The 27,804-nt window shown below is 41.1% G+C and overlaps 1 protein-coding gene across 5 annotated transcripts in view; it reads left to right on the top strand.

Moving 5' to 3' along the window:
- The first annotated feature begins 20,947 nt into the window (after positions 1–20,947).
- Positions 20,948–27,804, top strand: part of ATP11B (ATPase phospholipid transporting 11B (putative)) — a 113,961-nt gene continuing 107,104 nt past the window's right edge. For 3 of the 5 annotated variants that reach the window (XM_043522901.1, XM_043522900.1, XM_043522903.1), the window contains exon 1: positions 24,958–25,047. In XM_043522901.1, coding sequence (XP_043378836.1) covers positions 24,973–25,047 — 75 coding nt within the window. In that variant the 5' untranslated portion in view covers positions 24,958–24,972. Of the gene's footprint in view, positions 21,234–24,957; positions 25,048–27,804 lie in introns of those variants that run through there. The other 2 variants (XM_037909508.2, XM_037909507.2) reach the window with 2 other exon arrangements.

Below are 27,804 nucleotides of genomic sequence, written 5' to 3'. Positions count from 1 at the left end.
TACTGTACAGAGTACAGCTACTTTGTGGAGGTTTTTGAGGAACTATATACCCAAAAGCCTGTAAAAATGGGACTGGTAAATTGTGTTCAGACACCAGTAACAAAGACCTGACAGAATTATAGAATTCTCTTGTGAGCATAATGGTTTGAAAACTTCTGCGCTAAATGGAAGGCCGAAATCTGGGGAAGCACATAACCCCAGATGGCCCCCACACGTCGCCTCTGTTCTCAATTAACTGTATGAGTAGCTAATTTTGTTCCCCTCCAATGTGCGTTACTTTGCACTTAGCAAATTGTATTTCCTCTGCTGTTGTGAGCTTCATTCACCTACCTGGGTTAGGTCCCTCTGAAGGAGCAGACAAACTGCAGGACAAACAGTTAATGACTATTTTAGTCACTTGTGGTTAGAGCTGGTCAAAAAATGGAAAATATCTTTGAAAAACTTTGACAATTTTGAAGTCTTTTTTAGTCCACAGGTTGTAAAAAGAACCATCGTCATGTATTCAAAAAATTTTGTGAACTTTTTATCAAAAATTTTCAGTTTCAAAAAAAAAATTTCTGTTGCCATCGCCTCCCCCTATTTTCCTCCCCCCATTTTACCCTTTTAAAAAAAGGAAAAGAAGGAAATAAAGGATGAAAATAGGGAAAACCATAAACTAAAAGAATGCTTTTGTTTGTTTGCCAGTTTAATAATAAAAAAAAGTCATGATTTTTAAAGAAAATGTTAAGGCCATTTTGAAAAACTGGTCAGCTCTACTTGTAATACTGTAGTTTTTACACTTTACCACTAACCACAGTCCTGTTGAACTATTCAGCCTGCTTCTGATTATATATCCTTGCTGGATTTAATACCATCCTTACAGCAGGTGCAAAATCTGCAGAAGAATTTGAACAATTAGCACTAACATGATTCTTGGGGGAAATGGCAAGTGACTATATAATTTACTCAGTAGTGTATTTGTGCTTCTAATTACTGCTCAAGCAAAATATACACAGCACGTTGCATGACAGCACAGTGTAAAATGGGTGTATAAACTGAGCATATATACATCAGTGGAAATACTCTGCAGGATGACAAATGAAGTGCAAAATGCTATTGTTTGTTTATCATTGGTTGCATGCTTAAGCATTCAGTAATCTGTGTTTCAAAACGTAGCCTAATGTTTTCAGAGGTGTCTGTCATCCTGTTGATAATTCAGTTGTGCCAACATTGGGAAGCTAAGCAAGTAACCACGATTGCAATTACCAGATTTTTTTTTCTTTAATACAGCATTGTTTCTTCACACTAGTGTCAAAACCAGGGCCACGTTAGACTGGCCCTTGAATAAGCACAATAAGGGAGCACACGTGCAGCCTTCCCACACCTCTTGTATAGCCTGCACAGGTGCAGATCACAATAGCTGTCCCCACGAACCTCTGCTTACTGTAAACTACTTTCTTCCCCTGCCACTTCCCAAACACACTGCCCGAGAAGGGAAAGGGAGAAGTGAGAAGACAAAACCATGGCCCTGCCTCCTTCCACAGTAGTTTATGGAATGGAGCTAGCACACGAGAGAGAACAATCTGCATCATCCTCATTAAAAGGTAGAATATTCTCTACTGCCGGACACAGAATACCTCAAGAGCCAGAGTCTCTCCTGGTGCACTGTCAGGAGAGATGAACATTTACACCACCCTCTATTTAGGGTTGTATGTAAATCACACAATCTAGTCCGTAACATAGGCATCATGTGATCCGGTCATGTCATGTGATGAAACTATGCTTTGATGGAAACTGTTATATTACATTACCATTCTGAAGTATCGATGATTACACCCAGAAAACAATTGTGGCACCTTTACAGATTTTTCAATGACTTGATCATCTGTTTGTTTTTATTTATTGCTACTCACTCTTCCTTTAAACGCTGCTCCTTTTCAAGACATACAACTAATTTTTTTCCCCACTGAATGTATCCGATGAAGTGAGCTGTAGCTCACGAAAGCTTATGCTCAAATAAATTTGTTAGTCTCTAAGGTGCCACAAGTCCTCCTTTTCTTTTTGCAAATACAGACTAACACGGCTGCTACTGTGAAACAACTAATTAAGAAATTAAAGCTGTGAGAATAATCCAAGGTCTGGAAAACCTGCTTTACAGTGAAAGATTTAGAAAGCTCAATCTATTTAGCTGATTAAAGAGAAGGTTAAGAAGTGACTTGAGCATGGTCTATAAACAGGCTTAGAAGGATTAGATTTTTATTGGTAAACATCAATTTCACATATACACACAAACCAATGCAAAACAATTTCCATCAATAACTGAAATTTACAGATAGGCAAAGGAAGACAAATGCTGCTTGCAAACCTATGAGAGTTTGATTTTAAGGATATTTGCTTTGTATATTTTGACATGGAATGTTGATGGTTTGTCTTAATGATTATAAAGCTTTAACTTTTTTTGAATCTCAGCCTCTACTGTCATTAACTGTTGTCTCCCCCTCCCCCACATAATTTCCCATAACTGTGAAAATTTAAATTAATAAAAATTAAAAATGCTTAAACCCATCATTTTTCACAACTGTGAAAATTTAAGTTGATTAAAAGTTGAAAAAAATGCTTAAAATTGATTTTATCCATCAAAATTATAAAATAAAAATTTTATTAGGTTTGGCATAGTTATAAGTACCTATATGGGAAGAATACCTCTCTAGGTAAAAAACCACCTTATTTGTGGTGGGACTAGTACTGATATAACTTTAATTATGTATGTTTGTGGTTATTTTATTTCTCTAATTTATTTACTAATTTTGATTGATTTTGGTTCTGTTGAAAGTCTAGGGACTTTTAAAGTGTATAGAATGCTCTTCTTTTCTGTTTTAGTTTGTGTTTTTTATTATAAGATTTAAAGTTTAGTATCATGTCATAGTGTTTGGATGCAAACTGTCCCAAAGTTTGTGGATATTCAGAATCATGCTTTTTGATTTGGCCCTTTATATAGGAGCCAGATGCAAAATTTAGACCTGGATCTGAACTTCTGCTGTTTCAGATATATCAGGATATGGTGTTTGGATTCAAGCCTATCTCTAATAAAATTAATACCGTTAGATTAATAAAAAATATATGTCTGAAACCTACTATAAGTTATGGAAGTCAAAGACTCTGATTCTGATCTCATTAACACCAGTTTTGCATTGGTGTAATGCCATTGACATTCATAGAGTTACACCTGATTTACATTGGTGTGAAAAGAATTGGACCAAATAACTTTTATTAAAAAGTCCATCAAAAATTATATAAAGCATGTGTAATGTATTTCTCTCTCTATGGACTTCAGCCATGCTTACTTACTATTGCAAACCACTTCTATTTAATTTGTGTCTTTAGTACTCCCTTGGCATCTGTAAGTACCTCTGCTCTCAACTCCAACTGATGCAGCTGTATCCATATCATGAAAAATTAATTAATCTGTTGCAGAATTACATCTTGATTGTTTCTGATTTAAGTAGCTCAACAAGGTATTCTAAAAGTAAAGACATGTTAAAGTAAATCTGCTTTTTAAAGACATTGGCATGTGGCTAAAAACCAGAACAAGGAACTGTTCTGTATACATTACAACAACAGGTTTTAATTACAATCTGGATGTCCAGAGTTCTGGACTGAAATACTTACATTTATTTAACCCCAGTAATGGAATCTCTAGATCATTTGTTCAAATCAGGACTCAGTTCATGATCAAAAGTGTTGCCATCTGAAGATGAGTGGCTTGTGGTATGTGAAATGAATTTTGGTGTGGCCTCGGACTGGTATCCATATTTGATCACTAAAATTAGCAATGATTGACCTATTTTTCTACACCGTCCTAAAAGAGACCAAGAATGGAATGGACATGAAGAGCTGGACTAACCTCTTTAGCCCTAGAGGTATAGTCCTTCCAGCTCAGTTAGTCCTAGAGGGCCACAGTGTAAGCAAGTCTGTACTTCTGCTGCCTATAATGTGCTTTACTTGCTTTGTGGTTACAAAGGACTTCACTCCCCAGTGCTGCCAACCCAGCACCATTTATCTACTCTAAAGTTTACTCAAGAATATTCCCGTGATGGAAGAAACCAACAGAACTGCTTCCCAGGTGCAGGACATCACCTTAAAGGGCACTGGCAATTAAAATAATTCTGACAATTTGACATCTCGACTGGAACATGATCCTGTGAATTAATCTACCTTGACAATCTGTTGGTGAATATTTAAATAGGTTGGCAGTCAACAGTAGAACTGTGGAACATAATATACATTGACAGCAGGAAGGAGCAGGTAAACCCGATAGCCAAATTAAAGTGTAAATTGCATTCTTATTAGCTTAATCTCAGTATAAAAATTCAGTCCTCACATGAAATGAAATAATAATAATAATGAACGCTTTCCCTTTATATTGTGCTTTTTAACCAACAACTTTCAACAGGAAAAGAAACCCATCTATTTGTTAAAATGCAGATTATATCCTGCATTCATTCCTTTGGCAAACCACCCATTCACTTAAACAGCAGTTTTACTTGAAGAAGGATTTCATGATATGGTCCTGAACCTTCAACTCTTATTCACATGAATAGTCCCAGACAACTAGTCGATACTCAGTTATTCACATGAATACAGGTTTCAGGACTGCACCCGTAGTTTGTAGGTATTCTTACAGAACTGTGTTGTAATTTCCAGTAGTCCAAAAAATCAGGTAGCAGGACACAAGATGTTACCTATAGGTTACTGATTCTAACCCAGCTCATGCCAGTAATGTCTAAAAGGTTTTGGCTTTGTCTAAAATGGCTGTTACATGAACGTGCTAAAGTTTCCAGTTTATAGGTATCTATTTCACAAAAGTGATCGTCACAATTATTTCTTGTACCTTTATTGGTCTCTCTGCAGAGAGGCTAATAGCTGAATGGGAGTAGAGACTAAACAACTCCTTCACCAATAAAGATGGTCCCTAATAAAGCAAGTTGGAAATAGTGCATTTTATTCTGATGAAAAAGGGGGGTTTTCTAAATGAAAATTTTTGTTTTATTCTAAAATTGTTAGTTTCAATAGAAAAAACAAAATGTCCATGAAATTTTTTGAAACCGGACCCCAAATTTTTGTTTTTTCTGTAAGTTTCCATGGAAAATATTTATTAATTTCTCATCAGCTCCAGGCTCTACAAAATCTGATAGTGTTCTACCAAAGTGCCTCTATGAGGGAGCCTGCACTGTCATTCTCTGTGCTAGGCTTCTGTTCTGGGAAAGAGAAGACTCTGAACTCCAGGGCCCCCAATCTGATACTAACTCTGCTAAAAATAACAACCAAAAAAAAAATAAAGTTTGCAAAACAAGGAAAGATTGTAAATATTATTAACTTAGTTCATATCTCAGCTACTGTATGTGAAATCTAAACTCATATACAAACTAGGTCACCCCAGGTATATTTCTGGCAATATTCAAAAAGACTAACTCAATTGGCACCGCACAAATGGAGCTGAAAGGACATCATTAAAAATGTACAAGATAGAGAATTCATTTTGACTATATCGGTTTCAGGTTTTTCATATGGCACCCATCCAAAATCCAAACAAAGGGTAACACAGCGAATCAACAATGGCATCGTCCATATTATTCATTGGGATTGATGCATTCCTTTCCCAAACTAAAATCCCATGTACCTCAGAAAGCACTGAGCTTACTTTTGAAGGTTACTTAGTCCATTATATTGATAACTCTGTGGTTTTTAAGAACATAAACAAAATACAAGAAAACAGAAAAGCCTTAAAAACCATGAAACCAACAAGGTGCGTGAATCACACTACTCTTTCATTCTGTCAGCTGCTGTTCCCCTTTCAATATCTGTAGGGCCTTCATTTTTCGTTTTTATTTTATTTAATTTTCCCTGGGAATTTATTGTTATTACCACAACAACAAAAACAGGTGAAAATCAGTGCAATAAACTATTCATAATTTTTCTGGCTAAATACTGGGGTTTATTTTGGTGAAAGGAAAGACTGGGGTGGGGGAAGCATTCAGTAGATTAATGCTTTGAAATCCATTCATCAATGTGGTTTGCTGCAGAACTAAGAACTCAAACCACAATGCCATCTCTGAGTTTAAGAAAACAATACATCTCTAATCCCCACGTAAAACTTTTCATTTGAATAAATAGTTTACTGTTGTAGACTTAGAACTATTAGCCTATAAATATTTACATTTAGTAATTGGCCCATACCATTTGAAGTGTATACATTCAGCTTCATCCTTTTTCTCCTGTTTTTGTTTTTTAAAACTTTCAACTACTTCCTTGTCTTCTGAAACTTTTTCTGTTACAGATTTTCATTTTCTTCCCATTTTAGTGTGTCAAATCTTGAAACTGTTATCTGCGAACAGCTTGAAATGTGTATGTGGTGGGTGTGAGATTCATCAGTATGTTCAGATACGCACACACTTCAGAGCTTGTGTGCGTGCCTGTTTGTTTATTGTGTGTATCTTCTAGACTAATACATAACCTTACTTCAACAGACAGCTTTGCATATACACACAGACTAATGCATTACCGTAATATATAGCTCTCATGCAATGTATTGCATTTCCCTAATAAAACAAGCTTTTTAAAATATATATGAATAATGATACAAATGTAGGGTGAAAATCAGAAAAAAATGAATAATACTTTTTGTAAAACCCAGGAATTTTTCAGTAAAAATAGTTTCAAACTGAAAATGAAGGGGCTTAAATATCTTTCAGCTGTAAATTGTAAATATAGGCCTCAATTGCATATCTGTATTTATGTCAGCACTGAAGCACATGCTTACATCCACCCCTTTTTAGGACAACAGTCCTGCTGAAGTCAATGGAACATAAGCATATGTTTAAAGTGCTATCCTTTAAATAGGTATGTTTTCCTGAATGGGTGCCTTCGTTTTTAAGCTCTTTGCGGCAGGGACCTTGTCTCTACTGAGCGCTAGGTGTTTTACAAACAAGTATAAAATCCAAAACCAAAATACTCGAGAACTATTTATTCAGAAGGTTTCATTATTAAATACAATTGCTTAATTGACTTATGTCTTCATAATCCCTTGATATATGTAATAGTGTCACTGTTTAATCCTTCAGCCTGTATTTTGTGGCTCTGCTTGTTAAATGAGCATAAGACAAGATAATACTACACATCATGCTTCAAGGGGCTATTTATGCAAGGTGACATAGCTACTAGAGATGGGTGAATACCACAAAAAAGTCCATAAATATTTGCATGAATTTTTTAAAATAAATGTGTGTTGACTGTGTTTGGTCCCTTTTGTGTTCCTTTTCCAACATGTTCTAGCGAACAAATTGACCGCAGAAAACAGCAAAGTTTTAAACAAGTGTTGGAGAATATTCACAGGACTCATACATTCGAAAATTCATAAACGTGAGTATTCACAGCAGAAAACTGTTTGTAGGAGTTATGTTTATGCAGCTAGGGAACAGAAGAACCATGTGTCTAAAGTAGCCAATACAGCTCAGATTTTGAATACTTGCAGTGAACTGCTTGGCCAAAATTTACAGCACAAAAATTATTCACCAATGGCTCAACACCAACTCCCATTGAGGCAAATGAGAGTCATCCCACTGCTCTCAATGGGAAGTGAACAGACCTCATAAGTAGTTTGGCAAATAAGCTCAAATAACTACCATATGTGAAAATCATATGCTGTTTGTGCACAATCTGCAAACAGAAAGAAGCTAAATTAATTGAATAAGTTATTTATTGTGAACCATTTACTCGACTCTGCTCATTAGTTCCTGTCTTATGCTCCTTCGCACCCTTTGCTAATCAGTCATCATAAAATACTCCATTTTATTGTTAAAAAAAGAGACTTCCTCACATAAATATGATCCAAAGGTATAAAAATTGCTATAAGAAAGTAAAAACTACTTCTTATATATATATTTTTGAGTAATAGGAGACATTTACAAAGCAGGTAAATTCCAAAATACTCAGTGGTGATACCTGGAAAGTTATTCACTAGTCTCTTGTTGATTTGGAATTCAGCATGTAGTGTCTGATCCTGCACAGTGCTGAGCCCCTCCTGGCCATTGCTCAGTGAATCAATAAAATCAACTCCCACCGTGTCAGTGGGACAAATCTTAAGATCCTTACTTAATCAAACTCCTGTTGATATCAATAGGAGTTTGAAGTCAACTGGAATTTGACTAAGTACTGAGTCAAAACTGTGTAAGGGCCTCTGGGTTTGTGCCAATGGGCACTTCAGCTACTGGGGCTTAACATCTCATTGGATCAGGTCCTAATATAGCAATAGCTTCAGTAGAATACCATTGCCCTGTTTCAGTTTCCAGGACACTAGGGAAGCCGGACAGAAAGCTACTCCCGAATGATAACAGGACCCCTCATTGAATTAAACCCAGTATCAGTTGAACACGCAGGCTTTCAGACAAAGGTGATCAGTTCGGATAAGAAAATAAAAATATCCAGGGAGAGCTGTAGCTTTAGTGCTGCAGCAGGACTCGATGGAGAAAGTGAGACGGCAGAAAAGGGATTAGGATTGCTTATGTACTTACATAATGTTTGGCCTAAATTTGATTACAGTACTCAGGAAAATCAGTATCCACCATGTACAGCAAAAGAAATTAATCTGCATCAGAATCATGCCACGCAGTTGCATAACTAATTCAGCAGCAATGGTAAAATGTTTAATTAGGTAATGTTGGTGCTGCAGTTTGAAGATGTAAAGCATTGCACACAAGCTACATAGTAGCAGTAATGTTTGTTTTGTATTTCTGCAATGGCAATAATAATAATTTTCACATACAGAGCAACATTCCTGTAAAAATCCCACTCTGCATTACAGTTTGTTTAAGCCTTACGTGTCTGCATGGGCAATACAGTATTATACTCAGTTTATCAATGGGTACACCAAGGCACACATAGTTTAAGGTCCAGAACAGTGGCCTTTAATTTTGGGAATCCAATTTTAGATACATAGGGTTTGTCTTTAAGAGGTGCTGAGCACCTGCCGTTCCTATTGATTTCACTTGAAGCTACTGATGTTCATCATCTCTTAAAAACAGCTTCCATATCTCTAAAGTTTGGCACCCAAAATTAGAGACAATTTTTAAAAAAAAAATCTGGGCTAATGACTTTTCCAGGCCACTTGGATAGTCAAGAATAGGAATAGGATCAGGAGTGCCCTGCTTATTAGATAATACAGCCTCTCTTGGAAACTGACCCTTTATATACAGAAACACCTGAGCTAAAAGTCACCCATTAATTACGGTCATCTGTGCTAAAGGCCAGTAAGATCACATTCCCCACAATTACACTAATTATGCTGACACCAAGAATATGAGCCAGAAAAATAGCCCATTTACTGGGTGTTATTAAAAGGTTTCAGTAGCTCAGAAAATAATTATATGTAAAGAAAGGTGGCATACAGTGTCTGTGGAAGGGTGTGGAATGTCTGGTCATTGCCTGTATGCAGGCAACTTCAGAAGAGACTTTGTATGCATGTTGTGACGAAGTGGGAATGTTCTTAATGGTTTTTCTGAGTACTGTGTGGGTGCCTCAGTTTCCCTTTGCAGTTCTTAAGTATCTAGGTGGTGGGATAAGGGGTGTATGATTGTTGCAGAGCCCTAGAGGGCAGGTGTGTTCAGGGGTCTGCACAGAGAATGGCCACACCCTGTCTCCTGGCAACTGATGGCCTGGGCCCCGCTTCCCTGCAAAGGTGCCAACTGAAGGTGTTGGAGAACAAAGAGATCAGATGACCTCCTGGCCTGGGAAAGACTCAAAGGCCAGAGGAGGAACCTGGAGAGTGAGTTTGGAGCTGGCTGGGGAGGTATGGGGAGGCGCAGACATAGTCTGGCCTCCCTGCCCCACGTTTGGAGCCGGCTGGGGATATGGAGGGAGGCCCAGGCGGGGCGCTGGGCTCCCTGCCCCCCAAGTTGGACCTGACTGAGGGGTCCTGTTTCTTTTACCTACAAGCTCTGTTTTAGACCATGTTCCTGTCATCTAATAAACCTTCTGTTTTACTGGCTGGCTGAGAGTCACAGTGAATAGCAGGAAGTGGGGGTGCAGGACTCCGTGACATATGTGCAACAGCAGCTCTGAGAAAACATGACGACACAAAATGTACTGATGGGGGAGATACCTATAACCTCCAACTGAACCTAGCAGTGGGAGGTAAAAAATTTCATATGCAAATGTCTGGGGTACACATTGCTAACTTACTTACAAATTAAAACTAGATCGCTTACATCTTTTCACACCGCTTAATCTGAAACCTGTCTTTATAGCAAATTCTCTGGCAAAGACCGCTGGACAGTGGCAGCTCTGTGTCCGTTTTAGTGGAGGCACTGAAATTTGTTTTTTTTAATCTTATCTTTTCCTTCATTGCTCTGCTCTGGCTGGCCAGTTATTCGATTAAGTCCTGATGCTCTGGAGCCTCCTCCTGGAATGCGCACGGTGCAGCTAGCACAATGGAGTGGCTGCAATCCTTTGTGCCAGTTTTGAGAAGCTGGTACAGGGCAACAGCCACTGTATACCAACTACATCTTTTGCACCCCCTAAAAAGGGAACAAAATATGACATGAGCTTCACCCTCCCCACAGCTTGTCTTCCTTTCTTTCTTCCTCTTCAACAGCTCTCGCCTCTTTCTCCTGTCACAGATGTTTTTCGTCTGCTCTCCTCATCTAACCCCTCCATTGTCCCACTTACCCCATCCTATCTCCTGATCTTCCTTGTGCCCACTCTCATCCCCTCCCTTACTCTTCTCCTTGACCTCTCATTCTCCTCTGACTCTTTCCAGTCACAATACAAGCATGCTTAAGTTTCTCTGATCTTAAAAAACCCACTGTGATCCAGGGACCCATTGGTGCCAACTGGCATAGGGGGGTGCATAGGGTTTTACAGGGATCTGCATAATAGTTCGTCAAAAGCTGGCATGTGAGAGAGCCAGAAGCCCACTGCTGGTCATAATCTTTGCAAAATATACTTACAGATAATATTTAAGGAGTTATGTATCTATACTAAAAAGTATGTCCTTACAGTTTTGGAGTTAAGGCAGGTCACCAGGAGATGACAGACCTCCTGCCTGAGAGGCACATTTCCAAGGTAACTGACACTTATCTCCCTGTCTGGCCATTTGTGTATTTTATACTTCACATAGTTTGTGTGTTTGCATACTGAGCCAGGCACGAATTGAGAGATTGTAAAACCTACAAGCGAGGAAATCTACAGGAAGAAACCAACAGCAGTGTCGTGTTTATAAATAAAGACAAAGGAATTGATATGGTATATCTTAGAGTGCAAAGAAACACACTGAATCCTTTGCTAGGGAGGCAAACTGACCGTGTGTATGTCTCATGAAAGAAGGATCACAGCCTGCCTGGCTGTAAAGTACTGCAGGGATTGTGGGTGAGCAATACTTTCAGACATGAGTATCTTGTTAATTAAGTCTAGGCTCTAGAATGTGTTGTGATTTTTATTTTATATGTAACCATTTGTTTCCTATACTTCCACTTGCTGCAACTTGAATCTCTATGCTTTGTTAAATAAACTTCTACTTGATTTCAGTATAAACAAACGTATGTGCTGTGAATTAAGCAGAGTGATGATTTGGTAAAACTGGTAAGCTGGGGTATACTGCTTCTTTGGAAACAGTAGATCAGTAAATACTGCAAGTGTCCAGTGAACCAGAGGTTGCATGCTCCAGGGAGATGCTCAGATGGCTCAAGGGTTGGAGTGTGTCTATCGCTAATCTGTAGAGTGACAGTGGGACCTGCAAGGCCTAAAGGAGAGTGCTTGTGTTGCCCTTGGCCATTGACATTGGGGAGATGACCCCCAGCAGGCACAGACAATGCTTCCTCACACTGAGGGCAGGTGGTACCAAGGTGTCTCACAACCTTGGGTACCCCTGGAAAGCACCAACCCACTCTTGACCTCACTTGCTTCTCCAACTACTGCCCCATCTCTCTCTAAATTCATTGCACATTGATTACAATCACTGTCTGAAGTTCCTCTCCTCCAATTCCATCCTACATTCTCTCCAATCCGGCTTCTGGCCCTTGCACTCAACTGAAACTGCTCTCACCAAAGTCTCTTTTTCTACCTAAAGATCAGAACCAGTACTCCATCCTCATCCTCCTTGAGCTGTCAGCTACCTTTGACACTGTTAACCATGCTCTTCTTCTTGAAATCTTGTCCTCTCTTGATTTCCATAACTCTGGGTCCTGGTTCTCCTCCTATGTCTCTGATTGCTCCTTTAGCATGTCCTTAGGAGGACCAACTTTCTGTGGGGTTCCTCAGGGCTCAGTCCTTGGTCCTTCCTGTTCTCCCCATACACCTTATCTTTGAGTAATGTCTTCCACAAACCAAATTAAATTATCATCTCTGTGCTGATGACTCACAGACCTGTCTCCTCCTATCTGAACAACTCTCAGCCTGCCTTTCTGACATCTCCTTGTGACTGTCTAGTCAACAGCTCAAGATCAACATAGCTAGAACAGAGATCCTAATCTTCCCCTCCTCGCTACTTCCTTGCTTGATTGCTATGGACACCACCATCATGCCAGACACTTAGGGTCATGACCTGCACATCAGATTTTCAACTCAGATCTATTTCTAGGTCCTCATATCCAAGCTGTATCTCAGTCTTGCCAATCTTTCTGCATAACATGTCTAAGATACAGCTTTTCTTATCCATCCACACAGCTAAAACTCTGCTCCAAGCTCTCATCAACTCACATCTAGATTACTGCAACATCCTTCTGTGATGGGTTGTACCCCTTTTTGGGGTGCCACCTGATGTGCTGAGCCCACCCGTTCCGCTGTGCCAGGCCCTCAAGCCTTCTCCAGGACACACACACTGGTAGGGATACACCCAGCTGCAAATGGACACAGAGACACTGAGATCAGTTCTGTATGGGAAGAATCAGATCAGGGATTGCCCAGCACTCAAGTCCACACCTCCTTTGAGATGTCAACCCAAAATTATATGGTCTTGCACTGTATAGAGATCTATACAGCGTAAGCTCATGAAAATTGCCCCCTCCCTCAATGTGGAGGAAGATATACACAGCTTTTTGCCCCCCCTCCCCCCCGTTATGGATTGCAGAAACTGGGTTTTGGAATAAACAAAGAACAAGTTTATTAACTACAAAAGGTAAATGTTATGTGACTATAAGAGATAGCAAACAGAACAAAGCAGATTGCTGAGCAAATAAAACAAAACACTAAGCTTAATACACTAAAGAATACTGGCTACAAATAATAATTTCTCACCCTAAATGTTGTTTCAAGCAAGTTGCAGAGTTTCTTGAAGGTAAACTGCACTGCTTGCAGCTTGAATCTCCAGGTATTCCTTTTACAGGCTGATCTGTCTCGCCTGGGCTTACTCCCTACCTCCCCCAGCTTAGTTCCTTTTGTTTCTTCAGGTGTTTTCAGCAGTCTTCCTTCTTGGGCAGAGAAACAGTTGAGAAGAGCCTAGTTTAACTCACTCCCCAGCCTTAAATAGGATTCACATATGGCGGCAATCTTTTATTTCCTAGCCCACCCCTTCCAGTGGAAAAATACCAGCTCAAGATCAGACCCTGTACCAGGTGACATGATCACATGACCTTGCAGCATTAAAGTAGCATCCCAGGAAGTGTCTCAGGAAGGTGGGAGATTAGTATCTTCAAAGTTCTGTTGTCCTTCTTAATGGCCCATCCAGGCTGATTGCCTACTGTCTGGTGGGAATTCCCCCAAGCACACACACAGTTGTAATTGCTACATAGTCAGTATTCCTAATTTCATATACAGAAATGATACATGCATACAAATTGGATAATCACATTCAGTAAATCATAACCTTTCCAATGATACCTCACATGACCCATCTTGCATAAAACATATCTTAGTTATGTCATATTCTTATCATAGCAATACTTTTTATGATGAATATGGGGTGCAGTGTCACATCTTCTGTCTGGTCTTGACAAATGCAATCTTGCCCCATTCCTATCCATTCAGAATGCTGATGCAAAGGTGCTGTCCTCTTTTCAAATGTTAAGGATTATCCACATAGCAACCTTAACTGAGATGCTACAGTATGGAAAGACCTCCTTGCAAGAATATATTATGATATGAGCTTTCATTAAGCAATCAGAATACTGAGCTATATCCTATGCTATTTTGCATAAGAATAGGGGCTTACTGTAAAATAATGTATGACACATTCATCTACTAACTGGTGCTAATTATCAGATTATAAAATTTACAGGAGGGCAATTATAAAATTGTACCACTATGACACCTATATTCTTACAAATCATTAAAGAATCTGAAGATTAACTCATATTTCATATAGATATCTGTATTTCTTCTTCTTCTAGCCTTAGTTCCATCTACATGGGGTCAACTCTTTGAGTTTTTCTTCTCCATTCCCATCTGTATTGAAACGGTTCCGTGGAAATTCTGCAGCTAATCAAATCCTTTTCTATGACATCCATCCATCTAGTTTTGGGTCACCCAACCTTTCCTTTACCCTCCACTTCTCAGTTGAACACCCTGTTTCCTAAATATTCTTTCAAACTTCTTTTCACATGCCCAAACATCTAATCCTGGATTCCCTGATCTTTTCTATAATTGATACCGTCTTCACACTTACTCTAATTCATTTGTTCCAAACATGGTCCATTCTTCCAAAACATTCATTTTTAACTTTTTCCTTTCTGCTGTATTCAAGATCTGCTCCTGTGTCTTCCTCAGTAACCAGCAATCAGAGCTATAGGCATGCACTTTTGTAACTTTCATCTTGTAGATCTTACTTTTCAATTTGAAAGACATTTTCCTATCACAGATCAGTCTGCTCACTTCTCTCCATTTAGTCAATGCCTTTCCTGTTCTGCATATGAGTTAGATGCCTGTATGTACAGTGTATAATTGCAAAACAATATTAAGTAGCATAGATGGCAATTAATTGCCAAATATTAATATAACCATTTACAGAGTCCTATCTTGCAAGGTGCTGGGTGCCCTCAGTTCCACAAATCAATGAGTGTTGAGAGGCTCAGCACCTTACAGAACTGGGCCCAAAATTATTAGAGATGGGTAAATGTTTCTAGAGCTAGAGCTTGATTCTCTGTTCTGGCAGAACTATGCCTAATGTAGAAATGCAGGGAGAAGAGTGCTCTAACCTATCTTTTCACTGCCTCTATTCTGAGGTTCTTCAGCTGACATAGGAACAGCCTTAGGACAAAGCCAGAAGGTGCTCTGATGTGCACTCAGCTGCCTATGACCCTTAGGGGCCATTCTGGTAGCCGGGATTAACTAGAATATAGAACCCCCATCCCATGGCCACGAATATTAATTGAAAGTGGCTGTTACTTACCTGTTACAAATTTCCTACTGTGTGACCAATAGTACCCCAGTTCTGCCATGAGCTCTGTACAGATGAACTCCTTCACTCATGCCTGAAGGGAACAACTTCTAGGATTAGGGCCGTTAGTGATCACAACTGACAGTCTGAGGCCCACAGCATTTTAATTTTAATAAGGTTTTATTGAACAGTTACCAGGCTGGGTGAGAGTTCTGTTAATCCCAAAGATCTGTGACTCTCCTTTTGTTTGCTAGTAATAAATTAATCTCCTCAATTTGCCTTGTTATTAAATCAAATCGAGCAGATAAAAGTATATATATGTTGTGTCGGGATAGCAGTTGAAGCTTTACACTGTAAAACAGATTTTTCAAGTCTAAAAAGCAGTAATAGGGGGTGGGGTAAAGCAAAGGATCCAGCTTCCAATATACAAGAGCAGATGTAGCAAAAAGAAATGAAAAGATAAACTCTGTTGCATTTATATAATCTTGTAAATGTTGCTATTTAAAACATATATTACTTTTGTTCATCAGATCTTATTTCTTGCAAGCAGCAAAAAAGCAACAACAAGCTCGACAGAAGATTTTCTTTTTTAAAAGCTCTATTCATTTGATAAGAGTCTCTTTGTACTTTTTCCTGAAGATTGATTGCCCTAGGCAACGGTCTGCATGTGTATTTAGATTCAGGGCCTTGTGACTGGAAATCAGCCACTGATTATCTATATAATTGGTGCTCCAGACAGGTAATTGAATGCCTGCAGAATAAGGATGTGTTAAAGTAACCCTGTATCTCTGATGCAGACTTTTTGACTATGCTGGGATGCTGGCAGACTAGGTGCCAGCTCATTCCAAGGACCCTAGGCCTCACTGAACACTGACAAATACATAGGTGAGGCAGACTGGTTTCCTGCTATGTGTTAGCATTGTTAAAACAAATGTTAAGTTGATAAGACAGTCTTTAGACTTGATGAACTGATTCCAGGATGGTGCAATATTGATCTCATAATCTCTGTAACCCATGATATAAAGTTATATTGATTGCACTGTAAATCTCTGTAATTGTGTAACTCACCAAACAGGAAAGAAGCATGAATGTAAAGGGCTGGTCCTGCACACAAGAACACCCACTGAAACCACATGAGCCATTGCAAAACATCGAAGGACAAAGACTTTGTTTATTGCTCCCGCACACACCCATGAAGAAGGGACATGCACGTGAACTCATCCCATAAATTTGAACTCTGTGGGAACAGAATATAAATCAGGGGTGGTCAAACTTTTTGGACCGAGGACCACATCTGGGTGGGGAAATTGTATGCAGGGCCAGGGCACGTGGTTGGGGTGCGGGAGGGAGTGCGGTGTGCAGGAAAGGGCTCAGGGCAAGGGATTGGGGCAGAGGAGGGGTGTGGGGTGTATGAGGGGGCTCAGGGAAGGGGGATGGGGTGCAGGAGGAGTGCAGAGTGCAGGAGGGGGCTCAGGGCAGGGGTGCAGGAGGGGTGCGGACTGTGGGAGGGAGCTGAGGGCAGGGGGTTGGGGTGCAGGAGGGGTGCGAGGTGCAGGCAGGAGGCTTAGGGCAGGGAGTTGGGGGGCAGGGTACAGGAGGGGTTTGGGCTCCGGCCCAGCGCCACTTACCTAAAGGGACTCCGGGGTGGCAGCAGCGTGTACTGGGGACAGGGCAGGCTCCCTGCCTGCCCTGGCCCCACAACTTGCCACTCCAGGAAGTGGCTGGCACCATGTCCCTGCACGGCCCCTGGGGGTGGGGGGCATAGAGCTCCTCGTGCTGCCCTTGCCGCACCACTAGGTACCTCCCCTGAAGCTCCCATTGTCCGCGGTTCCCCGTTCCCGGCCAATGGGAGCTGCGGGGGGCAGCGCCTGGAGGCAAGGGCAACGCATGGAGCCCTCTGCTCTCCCCCTCCCCCTCCTCCCGGGCGCAGGGACGTGGTACCGGCCACTTCTGAGAGCGGCGTGGAGCCTGCGGCACCACGGGGGGCAATCCCGCGGGCCGTAGTTTGCCCACTCCTGATATAAATACTTGAGACGAAGGACCTGTATTGCTATGCTGCTTGGAATTTGGAGAGGGCAATACTTCTAAGCATAAACAAGGGATCCCCAAGCTGCTTAGATTGGGTTAGCCCTGAAGGACATATAGAACTTGCATATATAGCAACTATTACCCCCTTTTTGGAACCGAAGACTGTAAACTCATTTGCATATGTTTACCTGCTTTCACTTTGTACATAACACTAATTTTTTTCTGAGTATTATAGGATTGGCTACAAGCATCTTTAGTTTGAGATCTGGGGTACAATTGACCTAGGGTAGGTAACTGGTCCTTTGGGACTGGCCGTAACCTGAATATTGTTGTGATTTTTGGTGGAAGGAGCCATCTGTCATGGAAGCAAGCTTGCCTAGGTGGCAAGATAGACCAGAGTACCCAAGGGGACTGTCTGTGACTCCATATTAAGGCTGTTGTAATGCTTGAGGAGCTCAGGCTTGATACTTGATTGGTGAAATCTAAGTATAGAACACACAGCCAGATTGGGGTTTGTGGCCTGTTTATTAACAGTCTGCCCTGAGGTTGTCACTCATGGTCATGAGCCACTCAAGACAGTCTGACCTGTGGATTTGGAAATGAAATCACTAGTGTTCTATATATTTAGTACATAGGTTTTTTTTTTCAATTGGCATCTTAGTTGCCAATATAAATTTTGCAGATTAACATTTTCAAGAATTACAAAGTTATTAATTTTAAAATGGAAAAAACAAGCATTTTCCAGTGGGAAAACATTGGATCCTAAGGAATCTTTACTGCCCCTGATACCGGGGCCCGCATCACTCAGGGCTGGGTCCTGCAAGTTTTTATGCATGCTTAATTTTATACATGAGTAGTACCATTGACTTCACTGGGACTGCTAATGTGCATAAAGGTTTGCAGGATTGCGTATCTGAACTCTAACTTCTTATATTTAATTTTTGAAAGTGTCCTTTTATCATTATACATTTTTGTTAATATCAGCGGACAGTGAAGTCCTCTGTTGCTAAGTAAACAACTGAAACCATCTTCCCCATGGATTGGGAAGCCTAGTCAAGTGGCTAAAGCATATGACTGAGGTTCAGAGTATCTGGGATCTTATTCTTTCCCTGCAGGATAGTTACTCATGTTGAAGTCAAGGTGGGTGGGACCTTTGTTCTATTTCTTGCTTCAACACAGATTTACTGTGCAAAGTTGAGCAAGTCTTCAGATCAAAATGTTTCAAAATCAGAGGCCACTTTTGTTCTCAGGCTATATCTACACTACCCTGGTAAGTCGACCTAAGTTATGCAGTTTCAGCTACAGGAATAATGTAGCTGGAGTCGACATAGCTTAGGTAGACTTACTGCAGTGTCTACACTGCGCTGGGTTGATGGGAGACACTCTCCCTTCGACTTACCTTATTCTTCTCGCTCGGGGTGGAGTATGGGGGTTGACCAGAAAGCAATCTGCGGTCGATTTGGCGGGTCCTAGACCCGCTAAATCGATCCCCGGTGCATCAATTGTTGGAGCATTGATCCAGCGGTTGTGTAGACGTAGCCTCAGTTTTTGGGTGCCCACATCCAGACAGCTGAGGCTTCATTATCAGAAGTGCTGAAGACTCACTGCCTTCTGCAAGTCAGGCCTTTAGTGTCTAAGTTGAGAACCCCAAAAAATTATGACCTGAAATCTCAGGCTCCGCTTTTGAAAATTCTGCTGCAGATCTTGTTTTACTTCAGTTTTCCTCTTTGGTAAAATGTGAGCCACACAAGTGTATTGTGAAGCTTAATTCATTAAGATTTGCACATTGCTTTTGAACAACTCAGAAGGGACACTCCAGAAGTACAAAGTTTTATTTTTCTCAAGGGTAAAATTATTATGATGGATCAAGTGTTTGCTTAATATTGTAAAAGGTAGAGTGTTCAGAGCCTGTTATGGTAATTAATAACTTAATTCCTCTAATGCACTTTCTTCCACTAACTTTTTCTCCATTTTTAAGCAAAATATATATAAGTGATGTTGGAATCAATTAGTTTGTCAGATGCTTTCAAGTTATTTTTGATGCAGTGCACCGCTAGAGTAACCTAATAGGAAGTGAAGAATATCTTCATCTAACTGAAACTGCAGGTTGAAATGTAGGCTTTCAGAATGTTGCTACTCTTATTTGAATTTGCTAAGGGTACAACTAAACGCTCTCATTCTTCAGAAAAACACTATGATCTTTAATAACTAGTGGTCAGGACCTTGTTTTTACTTCTTCCCTGAAAGACACCAGCACAAGAATGCTGATCAGATCAGTTAAGCTTTTGGCTGGAAGCTTTCCAATACGACTGCTATCTGGGCAATGTTCCACAGCTGTGAAATCACTTTGGTAGTTCAGAAGTGGATTGATTTAACATTAATTTAGTTTGTAATACTGTTTGAAATTCAACTTTGCTGTATTTGAATCTTTTCAATAATACCTAGCATTTAATATAGAACTTTACAAAGTTTGAGGTGCCTCTAATAAAAATTAAGGATAAATATTTTTCTAATTATAAATTCATATCCTTAAAACTGCATGGGAGAGGAGAGATCTCACTACTCAAACCATCCATCAGCCACACTAAATGTCCAAAACAAGTTGTATTCTGCCTAAATCTCTAATCAAACGCTGAAACCTACACAAAAGATCTGTGACAAATACAGTCATCATACAATACTGCACATTATTGTGTTGGACTAAAGTGGTAGGCAGGACTACATTACTCCTGCCTCTGCACAACTGGACTAGATGATCTCTCAAGGTCCCTTCCATCCCTACATTTCTATTATAGTAATTTGGAACTTCAGGGTAGCAGCAGGGATAGAACTCAGATCTTCCTTCACAGAGAACCTTTTTCTATTTTAATCAATGACAAAGCTCTCCTTGACTTTAATGGGAGCTGGATCAGGTCTCAAAAGCCCAGGCTTTTACTACTTAAAATAATCCTCTTTTAACTGTTTGCAGTAAAGAGCATTGGAGCAAGTCCCTCATCCTACAAATACGTATGTGCGTATGGTTAAACATGTAAGTATTTGGAGGCTCGGGGCTGAATACTGTATTTAATTTTCACAATTAGAAGTTCTATTTTTAATAGAACAAAATAGAGATTTCATGGAGAACATTACATTTTATGAAAATGTGTTAATATCCACTTTTAATCAAACAGTAATTTTTTTTTAAACAGGCTTCTATAAATGTTTCAGTACAGATTAAGATGACGAACCAGTCAAACTCTCCACTGCATTACAATACTTTATACCATGTAGTAAAACAAAAAGGAGACGCAGGCCTAAAGACTTTCAATTTGCTTTTAAACATCCGATGAAGTGAGATGTAGCTCACAAAAGCTTATGCTCAAATAAATTGGTTAGTCTCTAAGGTGCCACAAGTCCTCCTTTTCTTTTTGGTTTGAACATGTTCCTCAGCAACCCCTGTTCCTCCCCCAGCGTCCCCCACTCCAGCTTTTTCCCTCCCTCTCCTCAGCTTCAGCTCCCGCCACCTTCTTCTGGACCAACTTTCCCGCCCCCGCCCCCGCCTTTCTTCAGGCCCCGCCCCTCGCTCTGTGTTGCTGCTCCCTCGTCATTTCCTGGAGGCGGGGCGGACCGCCGGGAGAACCTGCTTCGGTGACCACAGCGGCTCTTTGATGGCGGCTGTCGGGCGGCCGCGGCCCCGCCGGCTCCGGGTGCTGGGCGGGCTGCGCCGCGCCTAAGGAGGCGCCGCGTCTCTGCGCCATGGGGAGGCGGAGCAGCGGCGGGCGGCTGCACTGAGGCGGCGGGACCGAGCGGCACTTTCGAGGGGAAACCCCACTCCGGGACCTGCAAGGCCGGGGGGATGTTACGGTGGATCCGCCAGCAGCTGGTAGGTTCCGGGCCGGCCGGAGCGAGAGGGGCCGAGCAGCGCTAGGCCTCGCCCGGGGCAGCGGAGGGGAGCGGCCGTAGGGCGAGGGGGGCGGCCCCGCCCACTGGTAGGCGGCGGGGGCGGCCGCCTTTTGCCCTCACCTCAGAGCCGCCCCTGAGGGCGGAACTTTCCCGCCTCGCCCCTCCACCAGCCCCACCACACACACTTGCCCCGTGTGCCTGGACCCCCGCCGGGCCTCAGGGGCGGCTGGCCCGCGGGGAGCCTCACCTCGGGTCCCGCAATCCTGAGTTCCGTCTGAAGCGCGCCCGGCCCGAGCCCTTCCGCCCCAAGCGGGGCCGCGCTGAATCCAGGCGTCTCCCGCGGCGAGCGAGGGTGACTTGAGGCAGGGCTGAAGTAGTCCGGGACTCTCGCTCCTCAGCCTGTCTCACAGCGAAGGAAGTCAGAGGTGGGCTCCCCCTCCCACCATGGCAGGCGTGGTGCAGTTTGATGGTGGTTAAGGAAACGAGCGAGGCTTTCCTCCTGAATGCGGGATGTGTATAAAATAGGGCTCAGAGGCGTGAAATGTGGCAGGGCGGCTGAAATCGGGGTGGATTTTTGTTTTGTCTTGAATAACATATATGTTCCTGCAGCTGTTATCTTTTTTTGGGGGGGCGGGGGGGAGAGCGGGGATGTTCACACTCTTTAGAGAAGAATGACAATGTTCATTTTCAAAAAAAGAAAAGGAGGACTTGTGGCACCGTAGAGACTAACAAATTTATCTGAGCATAAGCTTTCGTGAGCTACAGCTCACTTCACTGGATGCAAAGTGAATACTTCACTGGATGCAAAGTACGAATACGGACTAACACGGCTGCTACTCTGAAAAATTCTGGGACTCTCCTTTCCTAGCACAAAACCTTTTGAGTCTTCTCTTTTGAATCCTTGCTTGTCCCAGTTCTCAATACATGGGCTCTTAAAAGCTGAGATAACTGAATGAATAAGATTTTAAACCTGATTGGTAACCTAACATAAAACAAAATCTTCCATTTTAAGTCGGACACTCTTGATTAAAAACTGCCTTATGACAGACTAGTGTAGAGAGACTCCTTCAAATGAGCAAGAGTTGGTATGCCTGTTGCACAATACTCTGATAGGAACACAAGGCAACTGTACAGTAATACACACATTCTCTGCCAGTTCAGAAATAAACATAAATTGATGTTTGCTGTCTCCCTTTAAATCATTTGTCAATAAAATAAAAGTCAGCAGCCCTTGAATGCCTTCCAATTCACAATGCAAAGTGAAATGCACACTCCCAATTAAAGAAATGTTTTTCGAGTGTCCTGTGGATAGATGCTTCTATTATTTTTAAACACTTATTTATTTCATTGCACTTATCTTATGGATGGCATGCTTTATACAACATGTTAGTGTGGCTAGAGCTTCTCTTATTATTTATTCTAGTTTGTTTAATTGCAAGCTGTCGCTTTATGATGTAAAGAAAAACAACGCCAAGACTGTCTTGTTTGTGGACATCATTTGCTTTTTTTGAACTAGTTGATAGTCATGAAGAGACCTATATTTTAGATTATTTCTGATTTAATTATTTGAAGCATAGAGCAGCCAGTGACACTATGATTGCCAGTTTTGACTGTTTTTATTGCTTTGGTGTGATGGTGAAGTTTTATGTCCCTGGAAATTAATTGTTTTATCTCAGTTCTGGCTATATACACTTTTTTGTTTTATTGCATCCACACACAAAAGGTTTGCTAGTCTGTTTGTCTCATCAAGAATGAAGACTTCGATGTAGTGCAGTTGTCTTTCATGTTTACTGTGAAGATGGGATTACTGTAGAGCCTGCCTGTAAATAGGTTGGGGTTTTTTTAAAATGTCTAGTCTCTTTCACAGTAAGTGTACCTTGAAATAGTATAATCAGTTCTGGATATTAATATATAAGATATGGTTTTCTTTGTTCTTCAAGTGCACTGTAATACTGAGCAGTTCTTCCAAGATTTTTAGTCTTGGAGTAGAAAGGTAAATTGTGTCATAGTCTGCATGCTCAAGATGATCCAGTAGATTTAAGGTAACTGCTTAAAGTGTGGCTAAAAAGTGACTTTATATGCAAAAATTGTAGCGCTATCCTAGATTTTTAATTACTTAACCTGCTGTTAATTTTTAAAGTTAGACATTGGATTGTCTGAGCCCATAGCTCAGCCACTGCAGGTATCGAACTTCACGTTGCAAGCTGACAATGGCAGTTTTCTTAAGAAGGTCCTTAATATTTAAAATACTGTAAACTAAAAAAAAATCAGGTGAATTAAAGGTATTTTTTCAGATTATCTGAAGATGAAGCTGTGATCTCTCATTTCTATAAAAATAATAAATAGCCCATAAGATTCATTTTATTTGTAGTTTTTGTCAATGTTACTATGTCACTGTAAAACTTTATTCTAAAAAGTACAAACATCTATACCACAAAATTCAGCTAAACAGTTATGTTTTAAAGAATGTTCTGAAGAAAAGAAGGGGTGGCTGGTCAAAGTTGCTTTAACAGTGGAGGAAATCAGGAAAAGAGGAATCATGATGCAAGGGGAAAAGGATTGGGTTGAAAAAGGGTGCTAAGAAAGCAAACCTGAATGATGGGAAGGATGAGTCATGTTTCTTTTTCTTTTGTTTTTAACCTCCGCATGAGGTTTCACAACAACTCCTTACATTGAAATTCAGTATATGCAAGCTGCCAGTCTGCGTTCTCTCACAGCTCGCTCCCTCACTGGTGCCCGTACATACATATTGATGTAACTTTTTAATGTTAATAAAGGTTCAGCAAACAGTTGTATTAGAAGAGAACACAGTAGTGCTGAATAGCTGGGGTGAAATAGTGAGAAGGTATTAGGGAAACAGGTGAGCTGCAAGAGAAATAGTTTTGATTGTGCCATGGATGGCATAGAGGTTCAAGGAGAACTGGGGCTATTGTGGGGAGGTAGAGGCAGAATCTAATTTGATGTGAGTAGGAGGAAATATACTTTGTTTTGGCTATCTGCTGCACATGTGTTGGGTGTGGCAATGGGTCTTGAAACAAAGTATGCCTGTAGATGGGAAGTTTGGAACCTTGAGTGTCTGAGTGAGCCTTATTTCAGTGAGTGGGAGTACTGAAATAAATATGAAAGAAGAGTATGGAAAATAGCAGGGAAGCGGTGTGGGAATGGGTGTCAGTGGGCAGGGCAGATATCCTGCTAAGGCTGCATCTGTCTAGATTTTATGTGAATATAAAGTTAACAGTTTTTGTTTTACTGACAGTCCAGTACTGCCTATTGTTACTGGTGAAATATGCAGAAATAGGATCACCGTAGTACCTGAACACCTATGTGCACAAGGAAAACAGCAGGAAGACTGGTGTGCCCTGAGATGTAGGAAGGATGGTAGGGGAAATGGGTTACTGATAGAACCTGATTCTTAGCTGAAGAATTAGATAGTAAATTCCTCAGAGTGGTGACTTTGCCTCATTTTTGTCTGTGAAGGTCTATGCAAACCTCTAGTTTTGTACAGCTAAGTCATTGGCCTAGATCTCTCTTGTGTTGGGAGGGCTGTGGAGCCCTCATGACTGGGAAGGCCATAAATAGAAATTAGCAGTAGCTTCTCAGGAGGACTGGATTTGAAGAGACTGAAAACGTAGTGTGGTTTTTTTTTTGTTTTTTTTTTAAAAAGGAAGCATATAAAAGAAGCAGGAGAAGCAACAACTTTAAAAAATGAACACAGTACAATGTATAATGAACTTATTAGCATTCATCACCATGAAGAGAGTAATTGTTCTACTCTGTCCCTCTGGTCTTTCAAGGTGTGTGTGTGTATATATATATACATAGTTTTTCATTATGGTGTATGAACATGTATGTTATCTTTCTAATGCACATGAACAAGCATGAGGGGGTATAAACAGAATAATTTGCAGAACTATTTTGCAGAAAAGGAGAGAACAATCCAATTTGAAAATACTTTTGTTGTCGAGATGTAATCTAAAACTATTGTTTTAAAATATAGTTTTCCTTCAAGATAATGTTAGTATATTGCTATACAGTATTTCTCACAAGCCTATAAACACTTTACAGAATTGCAAAACTGTACCTATATCTGCATTAATATTTATACATTGTTTTAAATATGTTTTCCAGTTAACTAGTCCTATAAGATAACTGTGTTCTTAGAGATAATATTATTGATGAACACAGAGCAAGATAATGTTGGTAAGACTAGAGGTCAGTGTTCAGTGTACACACATGAATCTGTAATACCAATCACTAAGTTCTGTTCTGTTAGGTACTGTGCTAAATTTCTGCATATTACATTATTAACTCTCTGCGTTGTTAGCCTAATTAGTAAAACTTTAAAAAATGCAGCATCTTCAGTTGTTTTCATTTACATAATGCCAACATGCAACAAGTCATGAAGTAGGTTTCTAACTAGGTTACGCTACTAGCTGCCAGTTAATGTATATATAGGGTGTGTGGGAGAGGAGGTGGATGTGGGACCAGCGCAATCAATAGTGATAGGAATGGGGTATGGAGCGTGGAATGTGCTTTTCTATCTTGGAAGCAGCAGCAAAGATGCTGGTGCCCTCACTATATCTAATCTTTTGATTACACACAGAGAGTCGGTGGGTGGATTTGTTGAGGATTGGTTAATTTCATAGGTGCAACCAACTCTGCAGAAAAATACAGCCAGGTTGGTAAAGAGCAGTTAATAGAACACTGCATTAACACAGAATGAAAAGTGTCACTTGTCTTAAAGTACCATCATTACTGTTTAAAAGCAAATACATTTTTAAAGTTCTACATACTTCATTTGAAATGCTAGTGTTCTGGAGTGAAATGTGTCAAATTTGAAAGCAGTTTAGTTAGTAATAATTTATAATATATTAAACAAAGCATAGTTCAAATCTTGCATATCTTTGAGTATTTAGATGTGAAAAATCAGACAGGTAGCCTGTCAGAAATTACTCTGATTTTGGTGTAACTGGCTAAAAGATTTTTTTTTTTAAGAGTATGTGAATAATTTGAGTATTTCTCATTGGGTTATTCAGTAGATGCTATGAGCCTGCAACTGTTTCCTTTCTGGCAGGCTCTAGATTGCCTATTCTTTGGTTTATATGTGATTGACCACTCTGTTGCATCTAAGTGAAGCATAAATATAAGTTTGTCATCTAGGATACTTGTTTCTCTTTTACCCAAAAGTGAATAGAAGATCTACCCAAGCATATAGGTGCAGTATGCGGAGTCCGATTCCTAATAAATGTATATTAATTGGTTTCAGAGTAACAGCCGTGTTAGTCTGTATTCGCAAAAAGAAAAGGAGTACTTGTGGCACCTTAGAGACTAACCAATTTATTTGAGCATAAGCTTTTGTGAGCTACATCTCACTTCATCGGATTGACTTTCCACAGTATGCATCCGATGAAGTGAGCTGTAGCTCACAAAAGCTCATGCTCAAATAAATTGGTTAGTCTCTAAGGTGCCACAAGTACTCCTTTTCTTTTTGTACATTAATTATGTTCCAAGACCAGGTCTACATTGTAAATGTACATCAGTATAACTGTGTTGCTCAGGGGCGTGAAAAATCCACATGCCTGAGTGATGCAGTTATACCAACCTACCCCCACTGTAGATAGCGCTAAGTCAACAGGAGGGCTTCTCCTATCAACATAGCTACTGCCTCTCATGGAGATAGATTAACTATGCTGATGGGGAGAAGCTTTCCCATCTGCATAGTAGCATCTTCACTGAAGTGCTACGATGTAGATCTGCCCTAAGATGTTCTTAATCATGATTTTGAACTAAAAATGTGGTTGAGAGAGGATGTCCTAGGACAGGAGTGGGCAAACGATGGCCTGCGGGCCACATCTGGCTCACCAGTTGATTTAATCCGGCCCTCAAACTCTCACTGGGGAGCGGGGTCTGGGGCTTGTCCCGCTCCTGTGCGCCAGCCGGGAAGCAGAGTCAGCAGCTGCTCTGCACCACTACCAGAAGCAGCGGCATGGCCCCTCTCTGGCTCCTATGTTTAGGGGCAGCCAGAGGGCTTTGCACGCTGCCCCCTCCCCAAGCGCCATCCCAGCAGCTCCCATTGGCCGCAGTTCCCAGCCAATGGGAGCTACAGGGGTGGTGCCGGCGGACGGGGCAGCGCATAGAGCCGCCTGGCCGCGCCTCCGCACAGGACCCAGAGTGGGGATACAATGCTACTTCCGGGAGCTGCTTGAGGTAAGCACCTCCGGGAGCCTGCACCCCAACTCCCTGCCCCAGCCCTGATCCCTCTCCTGCCCTCCAAACCCCTCAATCCCAACCCAGAACACCTTTCTGCACCCCAAACCCCCATCCCCAGTCCCACCCCAGAGCCTGGAGCCCCAGCCCAGAGCTCCCTCCTGCATCCTGAACTCCTCATTTCTGGCTCCACCCCAGAACCTGTGCCCCCAGCCAGAGCCCTCACCCCCCTCTTCACCCCAACCCCAGTTTAGTGAGCATTTATGGCCTGCCATACAATTTCCATACCCAAATGTGTCCCTCGGGCCAAAAAGTTTTCCCACCCCTGCCATAGGACATAGCCA

Source organism: Chelonia mydas, chromosome 9 (assembly GCF_015237465.2).
Source record: "Chelonia mydas isolate rCheMyd1 chromosome 9, rCheMyd1.pri.v2, whole genome shotgun sequence".
Classification (NCBI taxonomy): domain Eukaryota; kingdom Metazoa; phylum Chordata; order Testudines; family Cheloniidae; genus Chelonia; species Chelonia mydas.
The sequence above is the reverse complement of the archived record's forward strand: the minus strand, read 5'-3'. Positions and strand labels throughout refer to the sequence as shown.